Source organism: Pecten maximus, chromosome 19 (genome assembly GCF_902652985.1).
Source record: "Pecten maximus chromosome 19, xPecMax1.1, whole genome shotgun sequence".
Lineage (NCBI taxonomy): Eukaryota > Metazoa > Mollusca > Bivalvia > Pectinida > Pectinidae > Pecten > Pecten maximus.
Window position 1 is genome coordinate 1788837 of NC_047033.1, and position 20437 is coordinate 1809273.

General features: G+C 35.1%; 1 protein-coding gene across 1 annotated transcript; it reads right to left on the reverse strand.

The window, feature by feature from the left end:
• Positions 1–50: 50 nt before the first annotated feature.
• On the reverse strand, positions 51–19042 carry LOC117318036. Its single transcript, XM_033873037.1, has 11 exons — positions 18925–19042; positions 18044–18389; positions 15262–15423; positions 14565–14745; positions 12303–12319; positions 8732–8805; positions 5918–6257; positions 4324–4485; positions 3276–3333; positions 2487–2632; positions 51–2285 (listed from the first exon to the last, which is right to left on the reverse strand). The coding sequence occupies exons 1-11, from the start codon at positions 18988–18990 to the stop codon at positions 2059–2061; spliced, it is 1779 nt and encodes a 592-aa protein (XP_033728928.1). The 5' UTR covers positions 18991–19042; the 3' UTR covers positions 51–2058.
• Between the last annotated feature and the right edge of the window lie 1395 nt (positions 19043–20437).

A 20437-nucleotide genomic window follows, 5' to 3' on the forward strand; every position in this document is an offset into this window, starting at 1 on the left:
TGGCTTCAATTGTATATGTAATGTATTACTATTTCTTATGAAAAAAATCATTAAAATTTGTCGATTTGTGCTGCGTACGGTATAGAACCATAGACATCACATGTACTTTATTGACAAAAAACATCACATTTTGGAGGATTCCTGTAAAATAGTGGAATAAACATAAAATTAAGAGTATAAACTACCACTACTGTGAATTACAGACATTACATCTCGCTATCTTTTATGTAATGAGAGATACAAAATCGAATCCGCGCTATGACGATTACGCCGGCTGAAACACGACGTCAACAATTCAAAATAGTCGAAATAAAAGTTGGCTTGTTTTTTCAACTCATGAAATACATCAAAAAAGTTTGTCAAATGAAATTTTACAAAGAACAAATGTTGTTGGATATTTTCTCCTGTTTTACTAGGTATATTCGGTATTTTAATAGGTAAACAAATAAAGGAGATACGACCATTTATCTTACACCGAAGTGCTATTGGCGTAGTTTGGCGTAGTTTGGCGTGGTTGGGAGTAAGGGGGTTAAACGATGGTTTATTTAGCAAAGATGAACAAAAATCGCATTGTGTAACAAGTATATATACGTATATGAAATATGATGTAACATTTCATTAGGAACTGACACAGAAATGCTTATGGTATTGAAAACAGAAATTGACTAAAGTATCACATGTTGTATTGGACTATATCATGTAACCTGACACCTCACACGATAGGTTGTGTGCAGTTAGCACAAGGGTTAACCTTGAAGTGATAAAGCCCAGAAAATGACTCAAAGGTTTTAGCTAAACTATGCTCATTAAGAAGGTTGTTCAAAACCCAGAGAGTTAAAGGATTAATAAAGGACTCAAAGGTTTTAGATTAGCTATGCTCATTAGGAAGGTTGTTCCACACCTAGGGAGTAACAAAACAGAAACATTTAAAAGCGTATAATACCAGGTTATATCAGATCATAAAATATCTTTCCTCTAAACAAAACATGTATGTAAAACTCGATTTCATAGTTTTTGTTTCAAATATTAGTATATTGGGATGTAATTATGTTCAATTAAATAGAAGGTAAGAGGACAATACCAAAAATATTACACAAAATAAATGTTAGATTGTTTTCCTCGTCTTATTTTAATAACTTTTCAGATTTATTCCAAATATACAAAATATCTTGTCCTCAGATCTATAAGATACAAATCTCTATTTATACAAAAAAAAAAAAAAAAAAGATCTGAAATACAGATCACGTTCAATGTCTATATAAGAATCATATATTATCTCACTACAACTGCAAGTATTTAAATAGCCAAATCTTCGGTTACAATAGAAAATGAGCTTGTTACATAAATCATTATTATGCTCAGCTAAATAATAGCAATTGAATTAAATTGAAGACAGAATGTTTGAACATAGATTTAAATCACAACATATCTGCCATTTTCCTATCGCTTCACTCAAATAAAAGAATTATTCGAACATTAAACATCTGTTTGAATGAATTCGTTAAAACGAGAAGCTTACGCATTGTAATTACAATGAGTTTGCTCACCTTTATAGACGCAGGATATAGGAATTACCTTTGTTTGTATTACCCCGTTTTGTAAATGGCCTTTGTAAAATACATTAAAGTCAAAGGAGGTTACAAAAGATACATAAGACATAGAATCTTGTCGATACAAAATGAGGGTTATTCGATAGCATAATGATGTAATTTGATGCATTGATCCATGTCTTTCATCAATTGCGAAACAAGTTATATCAGCTGATATAAATCACTCTACAACCAGATTGAAGCGCGAGTAATGCTATATTGCGGAAGAACATTGCAGTATCCGAACACCCCAGGTTGTCATACTGATGACAGATCTGATCGGGTAATCAAAACCGGTTTGCCAAAGTGAAAACACCTCTGTAGATAGAATCGAAGCAATGTTATTTCATCATCTTATTGCATTTTGATGACGAATTATTCCGCTTTTATAATCCACTGATTGCAGATTCCAATTTGGGTTCCTAGTTTGGGTTTACTAGAAACATTGAATCACGTCTCCAGACTGGCGTCATGTCATACACGAGCCGGGAGGAAATTCAGATGGAAATTTGGTTTTCAAGTTTTTCAGAAGAGTTTCCATTCTGTGTTTGGATAGGACGAGTACCAGGGTGCTAGTTGATCGAGGACGTCCGCTTTCGTTCCACTTCAATAGACACTGGTAAATCTTCTCCTTGACTGTGTGATTGTCGAGTTCTATCTGTTCTATGATTGTATCACAATCCCCTACATCAATGGCTAAAACAAAGAGAAAATACACGATTACACTATAATTTAATTCTGTTTATTTGCCCAACTAGATTTATTGAATTCATATGATATCAATTTTCATGGTTTTATTGTAAAAACCGAAGGTCTATTTATACTATTAAAATCTAATAAAGGATTTATATGCCGCATGTCAATTAAGAGCAAATGGAGCATTTCATAGAAACATACCTTTGAATAGATCGCTGATAACGGCCCTCCAGTTCGATGTTAATTGACAGGATAAGTAACGAAATATCGCGTCCCAGGTCATCATCGGTTCTGTAGGCAATTGCTTCAGTTCCGTGTCATCATAATACCTGTCCAGTCCGGAATCACTGTGAAAAAAGTGTATGGTCGCCCGTTTAAAATTTACTTAATAAACGTTTTGATTATTTAGTTGATGTTGATGAACTTAAATGTGTAATTTTCAAGGTAAGATACTTATTAAAAACAAATATTAACGACGAATTATATAACAAAAACTTTTCCATTTCCCTCCAAATACTTATTTTATGTGCAGTGAGGTCAGGATATATCGAGAGGGTCAGATCATAGGATTTATACTGTATCATATTATGTTTTATTAATCAGCTGTTCAACAAAGTGTATGTAAGTGTACAATAATGTTACAGTATTTATAACATAGAAGTGCATTTAAGATGAGGCGGTATAAAACTATAATTGTATCAGAACAGAAGCACGTGAATCACAAAATAATATTTTCCCAATAAACCAACCATCCAACCAACCCCCAAAAGATATTAAAGTGCAGTCGAGTTAACTTTATAGCATTCGATGCAAAAATAAAGTTCAGGTTCCCGTGAAATGGACAATTAATAGAAGATTTGGACATTAGTTCCTATGATCGATAAAAGTTGAGAATAAAATGATTCCAAATTCTATTACATATACGCCGTCATAATTCACTGGCGATATTAACAGTATGTTATATTAAAGGAGTTATATAGAAACGCTTACCTGCTGTGTTTGCTGTTGATTTGGTAGTATTTCCTCGTCGTTGTTGTTATACTGATTTCTGTTGAGTTTACAAAACCATCCTCTTTTCATCCCTGTTATTATCGCTAATAATGCGATTATGACAATAGCAAGGACGCCGTTTGATATTAAAGAAGGTATTACCACAACTTCACACCAGGGTTCTGAAAATTGAAAATACTTGATAAACCATATTTTGCTTTCCATATCTCTAATTAATCTAAATAAAAGTATATAAAGTAATGTCAAGTGTTGTCATGTTTTGTTTTGATTCACTTCCTATTAACACAGTAACACCAGTGATTAACTGTTCCAGTGCCGTCCAACTGACAAGTATAACACAGGCGAATATAATAGTATAATAATAGTTTTCAGTTATAAAACTTAAATAGTAACTCAGATTATACAGCTTGATAGCTTAGTTGTAAGATGTTGCCGTATTACATTACGATGGAGGCAGGTAAATGATGTTGAGGAGCCTGTAATTTCCTAGATTTCCTGTTTTACTGGGTTATACAATCGACTGTAAATATACTGTAATTCAAAGACAACGCATCTATTTTTCTTCTGATGATGATATCTACAATTTAATTTAAGTATCTTAAATATATTTTTTCGTAACTCCTTTTAATACTTAATTTTGTACAATTTGTTACTCTAATGGAAATTCCCTCGGGTCGATCTATCTAGAGTTTGGCATGCAAAAGTAAAATACACGACGTATTATAATATTAGTACTACTAGTAGTCGTACACTAAATCATGCTCGGGTTACATCAGTGAGTTCACTTCCATATGTATTTTGCAATAAACAGCCAACCTGTGCTTGTTGCAAGATGATAAGAGAATAAGTTATATTTGCTTGTAATTTCGGCCTGAAAGATTGACTTTCCATAAATGTTATTACATACACAAAAGATGTAATTACTACGAAAAAAATGGAGCATAATATACATCGCCATGTATATCATAACTGTAAAAAAATACCCAATCGATTGCCGGCGCATGAATCAGTGAAGTTAAATACTTACGTGGGACATTACATATACTGTTATGTGTAGTGTTACATTCCTGTACAAAGTCATCATCTGGACATTGTGTACACGGATAACAGGGCTCGCTGGATGACAGTTCTGGTGAAAATGTAAGGCCTGGTCTGCATTCCTCACATTTAGGTTCCTGTATAGATGTACCTGTAAATAAAGTGATTGTGCTATATATAACTCGGTATTTCATCCTTGTAACCGGCATGTCAATTTCTTGGGGGTAAGCCCATAGCAATAGGTTTAAATGGTAAAAACATAAAAAAGTTAAGATATAAAGCAGTAAACATAGAGCTATCTAAAATGTGTCCTCTGTTATGCTAACACGCCTTGAACTGTTATTTAAATATGTCATCATACCTGTACTTTAATTTGAGAGATTTGAAAACAAGAGGCTAAAGGTCACGAAGCTCTTGGCCCGAAAAAGAAATCATACCCATTATTCTGATTTTATTCCCAACTGACTTCAATCTATTCGTTTTATCATTTTCTTAATTTACTATATATACGAAGTCGAAATATTGTAGATATCTATTCATTACTGAATCTGACGACAGGTTATCTGAGTGCAGTGCAGAATAATAAAATACTTAAACACAGGAGTGACAGGCGGGACATGCTACCCTATCATAACTAGGTCAGTAGCAGATATCTGTTGCTGTTCTTGACGACATATTATCTATAGACTGTCTCTATTTTAATGTCCTTACTGTGATTAAGATCATATATCGTTTTTACAATGATAATAATTATAGACGTAATCATAAATCAACGGTCATAGATATACACCTACACATGCATATGTATCTAGAATGCTAGCTATGCAAAATGATGCATATGACAAACACACTGTAATGGGAGAGGTTGGCGGAACTTGATACCCTCCTTACTGGATTAGCTACATGTGTGTAGCTTGCATACCAAGTGTATTCTTGAAAATTTCAAATGATATCGCCGAGAGTTAATAAAGTTGTGTTAACCTTCTCAAACAAGTTTACTTGCGTCAGGACATTACCAACAATGTAACTATGGAGCATTTATCAGCCTCTGAAGGAGTGATCTTGGATAGGAACAGAAAAAAACCTCTAAGAGAGACGAAGGATGCCTGGTATTCGTCAATTTTGTCAGGGGAGTAGAGTAATGGAGGAAGTACGGACGATAGTTGACTACTGAGTGCTGCAGCAGGTTGTCAGCTGCGAGTAAATCCCAACAACAGCCAACAAAAGGTCAGACACTGTTTTGTCTTCCAGTCAGTCTGGTAGGTACGGAGAATTGATGACGACAACAAACGATAGAGGACCAGGTATGTCGACATGGTTATAAACTGTCACAGACGAGAAGGAAAGTGTGGTACCTGTCAGTGGAGGTACGAATTCGAGGCTGATATAGTGCTGGCTGTGGATATTAGTAACAAAGGTTTATGTAGAGGGCTCTGTGGGTCATTGACATAACTGGTGAGGAGAGGCAGAAATGACACCAATGTGAATCTGGGTGAAATGACACAAACAGTGGAAAGTGGATCACTACGTCGGGTGGAAACAGAAAAAAAAAATTCAAACAAGTCCCTTATAACAAAACCTACCTTGAACAAGTACTCCGAATCCTGGTTCACATCCCTGGAAAGGTGTACAGTTGGGATGGTACTTGTCATGAGGATTCTCCAGTATCATTCCAGGTGGACAATCACACACCATATTTGTTGTAGCGGTACAATGTTGAACTGTGACCAGGATAGGTGATTCACAATGAGGCATACATTTCTCACAGTATATAGCTTTGCTATAGTTCCCGATAAAGGTACCATCAGGGCACCTCTTACACACGGCTATAGTATTCGGAACCTGACAGTCATTTGTGTAGAAATGTCCGGGAGGACACACGATACATTCCATGCCACTTTCTGTGTTGTAGGTGTTTTCTGTCTGAAATGATCGTAAAAAACACAAAGCATTAGCAGCTCCAAGTTGTGAGATAGATGCAATAGAAATAACATCGAATCATTAAAAGACCTGACAGAAAGATAATGTGCTTTCACGTAATTAAAGATTAATACTACTTAAAAAAAATCTTGCATTGGCATTGATCTATTTTTGTAAATTTAACCTTCTATTAAAGTTTTGGATTGGCGAATATTGTTTCTCTCCACTTAACTCTTTTAAATATATATAACTTTTATACTGACCTTAACATGTTTTTGTCAAGTCTAACTTGAATTTGTTTTTGCTGAGCATCCTGTCTGATTCTTTTGACAATGCGGTGTTGTATACATTCATATTTGTTTGTATGATGTATTGTTAACAACCCCCCCCCCCCCCCCCCCCCTCCAAACAAAAACAAAAAACATCCCCCCCCCCCCAAAAAAAAACAAAAACAAAAACAACCAATCAAACAAAAAAGAGAAAACGAAATTAAATTAACATTATTGAATCGTCAACGAATCTAAGAGTCTATATAGACGAAGTTTGACTAATAAAATGGAGGATGGACACGGAATGGACAATGCTGGATGGGGACGGAATATATCACAAGTCTGATAAATTTCAGAATTTCAAATTTCCATAGAATTTTCATCTTGTATGTAATAACAAAGTTTATATATGTAATAGTTTAGGCATGGGGTGAATCTACAGCCATTTCATATTACGAATGTTGGATTGTGGTATATGAAAAAAAACATTTTACAATATATTCTATTGTATGATTAAGTCAGACTCCCAAATGACCATTATGCTGCATTGCTAATTTGTCGAAGAGATCGTATTATCCAGGAGTGCCACTTGGGGTGGACCACAGAGCGGACTCCTTGTTGAAAAAATATCCTTTCCGTGGTCCATGTCCCGCTATCAGTGACTCTGTGGTCTCCTTGGGGTGAGGAGGGGTGCGGGAGGTAACATTGAAACTTAGTCAAGGTAATACGGAAGGTCGTGTCTATGGAAGGTGAGACCCACGATGACAATGAACAACTAGAAATTGTTGGTTAACAATTTGACGGGCTTTTCACTACTTAGCATAAATGACCTAAAGGCTTGGTATTTCCAAACATAAAAAACTATTTTAGAACAATTGATAGGTCATCCACATTCTAGTATTGAATTAATCTGGCATCTGAGATATAACGTTTCAACAAAGGAGTTGGACGAGGGGAGATAACAGTTATTTTTTAGTTATGTCCATTTTAAACTTTTCAATACATGACGTCATGGTGGCCATATTGGATTTCGGACTGACCACATGATAACAAGACTTGGTCAGTACTATCTCCTTGTCATTTTGTCAAAGTTTGTGCTGAGTTGCACTGGTGGAATTTGAGAAGAAGTTTAAAATGTAAAACGATTTTTAATATAGAATATATAGGGAAATTTTCAAAATGACGTATTACATTAACCGGAAGTGTTATTAAGACACGGATGGTATCAATATCATCGGAATGACATACTCTATTGATCTGTAGAAGTTTTCAAACTTAGTAAAAAATGAAAAAAAATCTAAAAATAGCATAACTTGACCTCCAGCGAGCTTTTTTGTTTGACCTCTGACCTGAAAACTTTTAGTAGCAAAAAGCTAGCTCAAGGAATTATCTACAAATAACATAATTACATAACCTGTGTAGAAGAATATTTTTTTTAGTTATGGCCATTTTAAACTTTTCAATACATGACGTCATGGTGGCCATATTGGATTTTGGACTGACCACATGATAGCAAGACTTGGTCAGTATTATCTCCTTGTCATTTTGTCAAAGTTTGTGCTGAGTTGCACTGGTGGAATTTGAGAAGTTTAAAATGTAAAACGATTTTTAATATAGAATATAAAGGGACATTTTCAAAATGGCGTACTACATTAACCGGAAGTGCTATTAAGACACCGAAGGTATCAATATCATTGGAATGACATACTCTATTGATCTGTAGAAGAAGTTTTCAAAAATAGTAAAAAAATGAAAAAAAATTAAAAATAGCATAACTTGACCTCCAGCGAGCTTTTTTGTTTGACCTCTAACCTCAAAGCCGTAATTATGTAAAAGTTGGCCCCAGATTAATCCTACATGAATATACCTTTGAATATTTTAAACCTTATACTGTTTTTGAGTTGTGGCTATTTAAGCAAAATAAGCTTTGACGTCATGGCGGCCATTTTGGATTTTTCTACCTATTTAATTTTTATTTCCTGCACCCCTTCAAATCATTCTATAATAAAGGCTGAAAAAGAAATCTGAATAACTTTAACCAGTTTGGCGTTACAGTTTCTACAAAATGAAATGCAGAAGAAGAATAATAATAAGAAGAAACATAACAGAAACAATAGGTCTTTTCACCACGAAGTGAAAAGCCCTAATTAGAATTAATAAAGTCGATTTAAATAGTCCGTCCGGGAAAGTTCATATAGATATACTCACCATATCAGATGCAAGACAGGAAACTGTAAGGACCGTTACAGAAATGGCAATTTTTGTGAACCTTTCCATTGCAACTGAAATAGAAAATGAATAGAAATTAGTTGTTACTGGATGTAGAATAAATAATCAGGAAATGGGCTCCGCAAATCTTTATATACACATGTAGGTATACAGACACCTGTATCTATTTATATATCATGGTGTTACTTCAGCGGACCAATCACCGAAATCGTACGACGCTCTTGCCATGGTGTAAAAAAAAAAAAAGGGGGGGGGGGGGGGAGGGGGGGGGGGGGGGAGCAATGAAACAATGTTAAGTGTAAGAAAATAGGCCGCCTTTTGAACAATAAAGAATATATATATATACAGGTGCGTAGGTGTATGGCTGTTCAGCAGGACACAGCGTATATATACACACACACACACGTACCCATCCCTATTCAGCTTTTCTATATATACATAGTATAGTTTTACTCACTGTGTTCGATATCGATATCGGTGTGGAACTGATTTATACTGGAGTCATTATTGATATTGAATGTTATATTCTACGAAATTGTGAAACGCTTATACAAAACGGAATACAAAATATATTTCATTTTTGGACTTTACTTACTTAAAAGCGCCAGTTTTGTTACCCAACAACAAAAACATTTTAATAAAACATATCAGTTGCATTTTGTAAATTCATTTTAATCCTTTCTTTTTTAAAATATAATTAAACATGTATAACAATAACTATACATATGTACAGTATAGACATTGTGTTTACTTACCCGTTATTACTAGGTTAACGTGAGGGTTGTCAACGATTTTATCTCCTTTTACCAGCTAAAGCAAGTCTTCATGGAATTAAAAGATAACTATACAATCCCAGTTCTCTTCAGATCGTGTACAATTTACACAATATCACTCACCTACAGAGTACACCGGTATCCTATGTAACTCCGGTTCATTAATAAAAGTCTGGCGTAGAGGTACGTGGTATACCTCGGTTTCGTGTGACGTTGTACGCCACTCCTTTTTGTAAAGTTCACTGATGACTCCACCTTTTTTATTTATAGCGCCTATGACATTTTTTGTTTAAATTACGTAATACATCTAGCTAGGTACATTAAAGGGTAAATACTAGAACGCACCTCTGACATAAAATATGTGTGAACATGAATATACATGATATGGTTTATTCCTGGGTTGTTTTCTGTCCTTCATATAATAATGCCATCTCGTAGTCACACAAGTCACACACAAGCTTACAAGATAGCATAAAATATTTTGCGTTCCATTAGAAATGAGTAAGTAAAAAGTAAAGACCTTGCAAGCCATTTAACTTTCGACGATAAGTTTTTATTATAGGTTTTCTGTCTCAATAAAGAGCGCAGCAAATAATTTATTTATTTAAAGTTATCAATTATGTGGATTATATTCCCGTTTTCTCTTGATGGACTTTCTACTTGTTCATCAGTAATTTATCCCAGTTAAGGGGTCGCGGCCTCTTTTGTTTCGTGGGTGTCTAATGACGTAAGGTGTTGTTGTAGTTACACTTACACCTGGTATGAAACTGCTCTTGTATGTTTGGTATCACTGACGTTTTCCAGAGGGACGAAAATGCTGTCTGATGTCGCATCACCGACTAGTCCTAGAAAGGCTAAATATCTGTATTGTAGTCTAATATTCATATAAGGCTTAAAACTATATCTGCAGGAGTATCTTTGGGACCACTACATTGCTCTTGTCTGTTCCCGAACACAAAAACAATGTTCATATTTACCTAACATCGATAATGAAGCACAGAACATGTTCCAGAAACAAGAATCTCACATCACTTCTAAGGCAAAAACATGAAGAGCAAAGATGGCGGCATATGTAAACTGCCAAACGTCATAAGTGACCCAGACACTTTGCTCGTTCATATGACTGGCTATTAAGAGTAAGTTTAACATCATTAACCCCCCCCCCCCCCCCCCCCTTCAAAAAAAAAAAGAAAGAATCGAATGTATTAAGTAACTAATGGCGCTTCAATAAAGATAAAATGACTGTCCTGTTATGTTTTTAAGGACGCCAATATTTGCGTTCCTGTCACGTTCCTGATTCTAAGGCGTGAACTTATTGGAACGTGATCTCCATTGTTACCGAATCAGCATGAACCCGTCACAAATAGTCACCCATAAATATACAACTTTCTTTCTATACGCCGTAGATTACAAACAAACAACCCGCCCTCTTTCTGTCCTCGAGTATATAAATAATTAAAGCTGAATGAGCTGGTAAACTGGGAGTGTTGTATGGATAACACATGTACATGCTAACAAAGGAAACTATTCGATTGGCAAATAGCCTGAATTCTCATGTGAATATCAAAGCGTTCATAAAGTAAAGGTCGACACTTTTAAATCATGCATTTGCTTGCAATATTTCGGATGCCGTCACAGTTCGTGGATACATTATGTAATGATATGTTTCAATCAGGCAGTTCAAGCCTGATGAGACTGTGGGACGATTGGTGATGAAATAGGCGGATTGGCCATAGTCATTATGATAATTGATACTCCAATGATAGCAGTATCAATGGACTTTATGTGTAAACAACACATCTTGTGTATATCTTGTAATGGCAAATCAATTCAATAACCAATACCCTAATTATAAAGTTGGAAACAATACAAATCTTAATATATATTTATATGAACATGACACCAATCATAGGTAATCTGGATATAATTTTTTTTTATTTTTTTTTTTAATTTTTAGTTTTATTTTCGGTGTTACGTTTTGTTTGTCTCTCTTTGCGTTCCTTGAGAAACCGATATGAACCTTGTTCCTTCGAGATGCATTTTGTGACGATGTTCTGATTACAAAGAATGGCATCAAAGAATGATTGACTAAGAAATTCCGATATTGTTGAAATACTTACTTTTAAATTGCTTGTTCGATTGAAGTGTCTCATATTGTTCAGATGATTAAGGAGAACATAAAATTGGTTTCGTTTTACTTCTTATAACATATTTTGACCTCGTGCGACATTTAGGCTTTACAGACCCCCATATGGATTTAAACGGCTGTTACGATGCATGTTTTGTTTTTGGTTGGTTGGTTGGTGTGGAGAATGCACAGCAGCAGTCTCCCTGGTGATGAGGTCGAGCCATTTTTTGCCCATTGGTTATTCTGAGGTTAATGGCTGCTAAAATGCTTCAGCCTCGTATAGAGGCTGGCTTAATAACCCCAATCTAATATATACACATTCAGATTTGTAAAGGACATTTGTTTAGGTTGGAATTATGTCTGTAATATAACAAGAACCTTATTTTCACGAACGACAAATGTAACCAACTGATTTTCGTACAAAAGTATTTGTGAATGATTGATTTTTTAAATGTCTTCTGTTAGATAAATAAAATATACAGGAATAATACCAGGCTGAAAGAAATGAAAATATGTTGAGGAAAGTTTCTTCATGTACAACGAAACACTTTTAGCTAAAAAAACATCACGTAAACCAGGCTTCAACAGTTCTGAACGTTTATTGCATCAATTCTACAATACACAATGAACTGGATTACAATACACATACAAACATAAATAATAGTTCTACAATACACAATGAACTGGATTACAATACACATACAAACATAAATAATAGTTCAACAACAAAAGAAGAGTATTAGATCATACAAGTGACACACCCCTTTCTACTTTATTCCTAATACAGTTATGACTAGATAAGGTCTCCATTGGCCATGCTAATGACAGGTAATGTATTATCTGTTTTAAATTTCAACAAAACCTGCATGTTTCATGAGGACACAATAAGCCTATCTGATTCACATATTGCTTACAAATTTGGCACACAGTAGGAGCTTTGTTTTGACTAGAACTCGAGCCATTTCAATCGGGAAAATATCCCCACGCGTGTCATTTTGATATCAAATAATATCAAACTGCAAATAGAGGGGGATCGATCGGGAGAAAATTACCACTACGCTTATACTTTACATATCGAAATCGCGAAATTAACCCCCCGCTAAAATAACCACGTTCACCGTAGTATATTACGTGTTAGATCCTCAGGTTGACAAACTTTCGTCACTTTTAAAATCCATTGCCTGTTTTTGCTCCTACTTTGGGTTGGTTAGAAACATTGGACAAACGCTTCTTCCGATTTGCTAAAGTCGTGGCAAAGTTGTCATGAAATTCAGATGGAAACTTAGTCAGCAGTTTGTTCAAAAGAGCATTCCTTTGATGTTTGGTAAGGACGGAAGCTACGGTTTTCGTAGATTGATGACTCATATTTTTCGCTCCAGTAGACACTTGTAATTGATGACTCATACTTTTGGCTCCAGTAGACACTTGTAATTGATGACTCATACTTTTGGCTCCAGTAGACACTTGTAATTGATGACTCATACTTTTCGCTCCAGTAGACACTTGTAATTGATGACTCATACTTTTCGCTCCAGTAGACACTTGTAATTGATGACTCATACTTTTCGCTTCAGTAGACACCTGTTATTGAAGACTCATACTTTTCGCTCCAGTAGACACTTGTAATTGATGACTCATACTTTTCGCTTCAGTAGACACTTGTAATTGATGACTCATACTTTTCTAGTGAGTATCTTAATGTCTAAGTTTCCATCAACGATATCATTTGACCAAAAATTAATAATGACCAACATTGTTATATTTAAATTAAACAATCAGAAACTGCAAACCTTTATACAGTGTAACAATTGGTTAAATTTTCATATAATATTTAAAGAAACATACCACGATAGAGATCACGTATCACTCTCTTCCAATCAAATGTAAATAAGAGGATATGATTATTGGTCCCGGGTTATAAAGTCAATTGATCTATCCGGATATCTTGGGAATATCTGTCCAAACCGGAATCGCTGTGAAAATAAAGCAGGCGGTAATATAGATATATCTGCTAAAGATTTAAAATTCGCAGATAGATTGATAAGGCATGAATGACGTGGTTGTGTGACCTGAAATCACCTAATGTAATGTCAAATTATCTAATCCCTACAGCGCCAGTTTATATGTACCTACTCTACCTGTGACATAATCGATTGTTTAAATGCATTTTGTAATTGTCCGGTTGTTTGTTTAGTGGGTGTAACTTGTCACAATAAGAACGGGTCTCATGCGGACGGGTGTGTTGTTACAACTTAACATGGTCCATAAAATTGTGCTGTCAAATTAAGGTGAAATGAAGAAGCGGCCTTTGAAGTGGTTAATTAAAGTATATACCGTCATTAAATGACCGTCGTGTTGATAAGTGAAGTATCGTTAAACGTCCCATCAACAACTACGATAATTTAAAGACGACTCCTTCCTGTGCGATATACAGGGGTGTAGTGTACTCTATGTATGTGTTTAGGGAGTGTTTGGTATGTTTCTGTTTAACCCTTATTTACAGCGCGGAACTGATGCTGACTTCATAGTATTACCACCATTAACATATAGACGACGACAACTCAAACAGACACTACACCCCGTCACATTGTGCGGGCTAGTTTAAGGAAGGAAAACCAACCATGCAAGCAAGTGAATAAACGATCTGAATGACACGTGAAAGAGTCAACATAACCAACCGATTCTCGTCTCTATCATCAATAATATTGTTATAATATCAGTGACTGTAAGAACTGAAGAGGTAAAACTTAATCAAACGGATATCATTTTGATCATATTGTCAACAGTCATTGAAAAACATCTGTGGCATCAATCAGATCAAAGGAAATGTTAAACATATCAAGCATTAAACGCCGACCCCATTCAATCCATGGTTTAAAATTGACTTCAAGACATTTCACAAATATGTTACCTGCTCGAGACAGTAAGCCTCTCTTCGCTTTCTTCGATGTCAGCAGACTGTTCTTTCTTAGCTATTTGAAACCATCCTCTTTTCTTTGCTATTACTATCATTATTGTAATAAGCATGATTATGAAGACCAAAACACTGTTTACTATCAGAGAAGGTATCGCTGCGTCTTCATTCCAAGATTCTGAAAAGTAATTATATCACATTATATGTCTATTGTAGTCTATATAAATCTTTATGCTGTTTATGACGTAGATACTGGTTTGATAAAAACTAAGATGAGTTATTTTACCGACCGTACAGTCCTATTGATAGAACAGCCGGTTTGACATTGAAAGTTTACCGTCCCCATGGTTACCTTAACAACATAACGGGTACGCTGTCATTTACAGTCACTTAAAATCATACAGTTTCCATACAAGTTGATATCATGCATTTGCCATACACATGTTAAGTGACCTAAGCTAACTCAGAAATAAGACGGTACCATATAGTTCTCGCTGAACCTGTGAAATAATGGATGTACACTAATCGTGTTGAATTGTTTAAACGAGAGATTTGACGCATACATCATAAAAATATCCAGGCTAAAGATAATTAAAATAACCGGACCTTAGATATACCATAACAGTGAAAAAATTACGGCATCGACAGCCGCTCGTATGAAAAAAATAACTAAATAGTGAAGACAAACACTTACGTTGGATATCACATATTCTGTCATGTGTAGTGTTACATTCCTGTACAAAGTCATCATCTGGACATTGGGTACACGGATAACAGGGCTCGCTGGATGACAGTTTTGGTGAAAATGTTATACCTGGTTTGCATTCTGCGCATACAGGTTCTCTCTGGGATGTACCTATTAACAAAGTAATTATGTTATTTAAGCAGTAGTTATTCCCTGGCATTATGCCATGGCCTGGATGTAAATCCTAACAAATTCCACAAGAAACAAGAGGCCAAGGGCCTCGTAACTCTCTGGACGTTGATTTGAAATCAAGCTTGTTTGTACTTTCATTTTTTTTTTTTTTAATTTTGCTACATGTATGTTTTCTTTGTATTTTCAACTTTTTCAATGAATTTTCTTGATTTTATGTATTGATCGTTTCAAATGAAATTTTGTACTCTTATAGAGAATTGTTTCCTGTTTCATCTCATAATATTTTCACTGTTTTCCGATGCATATGACTAGAGAAATCATATACATTTATAAGTCATCAAAGGTCACATGTCAAATTGGTCATCAATATAGTATCAATGCGACATGCTTTCAGCTTACACATTATCACTACATAATACAAATCATCAATATATATGCATATGACTATAATCAATTAGAAACCTATATTCTCTCCAAATTTGATTTAAATTATCACAAGTTTTCTGATATTTACCATATTTAAACATACTCAAAACACATTTGTCAACAGTTATATGTATTAGTTATTTAAAGCTATACACTGGGTAACAGGACATATTTCATTGCTAAGTAATAGCTCTGGAGATAGAAAGCTCCATTCCCATGCTTTCAAGAAATTAAGTTATCATTATGAGAGAAGATAAACAATTAGTTGTTTGCCAGGGACGTATACGTATACTTCGCGAGACACCCTGTACACTGTAGCAGACGACATAATGTGTATAAAGTAACACGCATAGCAGCAATTTTTTGCAGCGGCACAGGGATACGTGTGTTGCAGCACATTACTATATACACATTACAGTGGGTTGATATAGGAACTTTGCCTCATAACTCCTCAGAATAACGTTCGGCATGTCCCTGTGACACCGAGTATGTCCAAAATGACACCGTAAATTGACGATTACTCGAAAATGAAAACATTTAACAACTCAAATTTCTTGTCAAATCTAGTTCGTGTCGACCCCAATCATGTGTCTTGAAATCCATTCTGACAGTCCCACTACTTCTGATATCCTCTGTCCACAAAATTTTAATAATTCTACTTCCGGCAAAAACATGAGAATGACTGCGTAAGCTCTCCTGGACTACGTCCAGAGAGCTAAAAATGGTCGACAAAAAGGCTGAAAGATGCAGCAGTGACACGGGAGATATTTAGAAGAAAGGAGGAGAATGATTACAATGATTATGTATTATAACGCACTGTGAACTGCAGTTCAAAATTAACCGTAATCTAGATCCAGAAAGTATATCAAACATAAATTCACCATCTCATACGAAGTTTATTTACAGGAAGTTATCGTTATTAGCTCTCTGGACGGAGTCCAGGAGAGCTTACGCAGTCATTCTCATGTTTTTGCCGGAAGTAGAATTATCAAAATTTTGTGGACAGAGGATATCAGAAACAGTGGGACTGTCAGAATGGATTTCAAGACACATGATAGGGGTCGACACGAACTAGATTTGACAAGAAATTTAAGTTGTTAAATGCTTTAATTTTAGAGTAATCGTCAATTTACGGTGTCATTTTGGACATACTCGGTGTCACAGGGACATGCCGAACGTTATTCTGAGGAGTTATGAGGCAAAGTTCCTATATCAACCCACTGTAATGTGTATATAGTAATGTGCTGCAACACACGTATCCCTATGCCGCTGCAAAAATTTGCTGCTATGCGTGTTACTTTATACAAATTATGTCGTCTGCTACAGTGTACAGAGTGTCTCGCGAGGTATACGTATATACATCCCTGGCAAACACTGATATGAAACATTACTATGTATTCTTAGTATTTCCAATTGTTTATGAATGGATTTTGACAAAATCTGTCTATTTGTTATAAAATATCCATAGTGTCTTCTCATAATATTTATTTATTTTTCCGTTGAGTATTTATGGAGCAATACAGAATTGTCTACACTGATAATTTCCGTGTGACGCCATTTCTCTATATGATGTTACTAAAATAACGTCAAAATGGCGTTCAAAAAATTAGGTATTGTAAAAAAAAAAAATGATTTCTGTAGTCATATACATCGGCAAACAGTGAAAATATTATGAGATGAAACAGGAAACAATTCTCTATAAGAGTACAAAATTTCATTTAAAACGATCAATACACAAAGTCAGGAAAATTCATTGGAAAAGTTGAAAATACAAAGAATATATAGCAAAATTATAAAAAATTGAAAGACTAAAATTGGCACGTAACTGTATATACAAACAAGCTGGATTTCAAATCAACGTCCAGAGAGCTACGAGGCCCTTGGCCTCTTGTTGTAGTTATTGTAACACGTGTCTGAACGGTGACATTTTTGTAACCAAATCGGTTAATAACCGAACTCATACAAGATAGGGAGGTTGTTAACGAGATCAGATAATAGGATTTAATTGATTTAGTACAACATCTGTTTGTGCTTCGGACAGGCAGATACAGATAAAATAAAAATCTAAACATGTCAAAATATGAATAAGAACAAAAATATGGTTTCATTAATTGAACAGCTTTTGTTCTATGCTCGGTCCTAAACAATTCGGGAAACATATAAGAACACCTACCTTGAACGAGTACACCAAAACCTGGATCGCATCCCTGGAAAGGTGTGCACTTGGCATGGTGTTTGTCATCCGGGTTCTCCAGTATCATTCCAGGTGGACAATCACACACCATGTTTGTTGTACCGTTACACTCCTGTACCGTTACCAGAGTGTTGGACTCACAGTGTTTCATACAGACCTCACAGTGTATAGCTCTGCTATAGGTACTAGAGAAGCTGCCTTTAGGACAAGACTTACACACCGCCATAGTGTTTTCAATTCGACAGTCATCTATGTAGAAGTATCCCGGGGGACAGAGGATACATGCTATACCCTTTTCAGTAATATAGGTATTTTCTGCCTCATTCTGAAAGAAATATATTTGTGATGAATAATAGCCTAATAATGCTTACGTCATCGCACCGCCAGGGTAGGATGATATCAGTGTTTAGATAATTGGGCTATCGATTTTGATGAAAACGTATATATATCTTGTTGTTTGTGAGACGAAATGAATATACTGCGTAGAAAACCAAAAACATTTACTACATAGCACGCGCTGCCATCTCATCGATTAACTAGCGATGTTATTTTGTTGAACCTTTAGTTATATTGTTTGTTTATTTATTTACTTTTACCATCTAACCACCTAAGATGTTTTCTAATTAATTAGGAAAGGCTCTCGGCAAATTAATTAGCGACCGAAACGGTCATTTTCACAAACATAACGATATCTTTATTTGTTAAGCTACTAAATTTATGTAATTGTTCCAAGTGCTATGTCTATGTGTGATCGTTTGTGATTTACCTGTGTCTTGATAAAGGAGCAGATTGCGTCGGCTTTTCGACAATTCCTATCCTGGTATCCAACAAATGAAAACAAATTCTAACAATATACTCACCATACTTAATAACCGACAGGTTACTATTGTGAATGTAAGAAAGGCTGCGATCAGCGTAAGTTCCATTTTATCTGAAAATGAAGAGGAGATAGTCAAGAGTTGTTATCAAGTACCTTGACTGAAGTGTGAGTGATAAAAAGCCAGGCAATAGTTTATACCCAGGTAGATGTGTATTACATAACTCTTTTTATAGCTGCTAGGAATTTCGGGACGGTCACTCCTCGATATCAACCAATCGTTATTCAAGTGTAAAGCAAGATACGCAAGCAGATACCTATTTATGTACACGCATTGACATCGTGATTTACCTGGACATTCTTATTCTTTTTTACGCAGTATATGCATACACCAACATAGCATGTTACCTGTTCGCTTCATAATATTTTCATAATTGTATGAAAGTCAGTATCATGCTACCAAGACGGATTCGTTAAACAAAGAGCAAATAAATAAATAACCATTAATTTCGATATATAAGCTGTCCTCTATCTATCCTTGATGCAATCCCATAAATAAGATTTGTGAATGGGCAGGTATGCAGTGAGTGTCGTTTGAATCGCACATGTAAACCCAGACAATGGGAAATATTTAGGTGGCGATATATTAAGCACCCTTAACATTATAAAAGGCATGTTTAGTTAAGCAGGTTGATACGTCAGACCCTCCCCTGTCCAAATAACTTAATAGGGGTGCTGTGTATCGCTAAACAACAACATTTTTATCAGCTTTTAAATCCTATTTTGGTATCCCCACAGAAATACATGAATGGCAGGTAAACGATTTAAAGGACCCTCGAGTTTTAATACGTTAACGTTGTTAGTATGCAGATACTGAAGATAACATTCAAATTAAATAAAGCTGATCTGTATATATATCATACCTTCAAAGAACAAGAAAATACACCCAGTAATACGTCAATGATACCGTGCGTAACCTGAGCCTCTAATACAAGGTTTAATAGCACGGTAATATAAGAACAAAAGCCGGTAAATTTATCATTTCTTCATTTTAATTTTTTCTCCTGTTGTCACAGAAAGTCATCCTTATACGAACCTTGTTAATGATATCTTTTTCTTTTTCAATCAGATAAGATACTTTTTTTTATACAATTCCATAATACATGGGTAATTGTTTCTTTTAGACTTTTATAAAAATGTCTCTTTATATTAAGATCACTGTATTGTTGCCATATCAGTTTGTAACTGGTACAGGTATTGAAACGATATTTGTATCTTCGTCAATATCAAAACTCTTATTTAATCTATTTTGGGCGATGGGGTTAACAGTGTATATGTGACCTGGACTCCCATTGTAAAAATTGACCCAGTGATCCTGAGATCCTAGTCAGTTGACTTATATATATTCCACTATATTCCACTATATATTCCACTATCTTTGCTATATAATTTCAAAATAACATGTTTATCAGTGAGAAAATATTATGTTTGACCCTATCTTCTGCGCTACTGATTTCACTTTTGGGTCACTTGATTCTATGTGTAATTCTGTTTTA

Bases quoted from the DNA above. Each gene is read 5' to 3' on its own strand.
- LOC117318036 (XM_033873037.1), bottom strand. From the start codon at position 18,990: ATGGAACTTACGCTGATCGCAGCCTTTCTTACATTCACAATAGTAACC. The intron at 15,424-18,043 runs GTAGGTGTTCTT...CTTTGTTAATAG, and splicing joins TTTTGGTGTACTCGTTCAAG to GTACATCCCAGAGAGAACCT. The intron at 6,258-8,731 runs GTGAGTATATCT...CGATCATTTCAG, and splicing joins CCTGTCTTGCATCTGATATG to ACAGAAAACACCTACAACAC.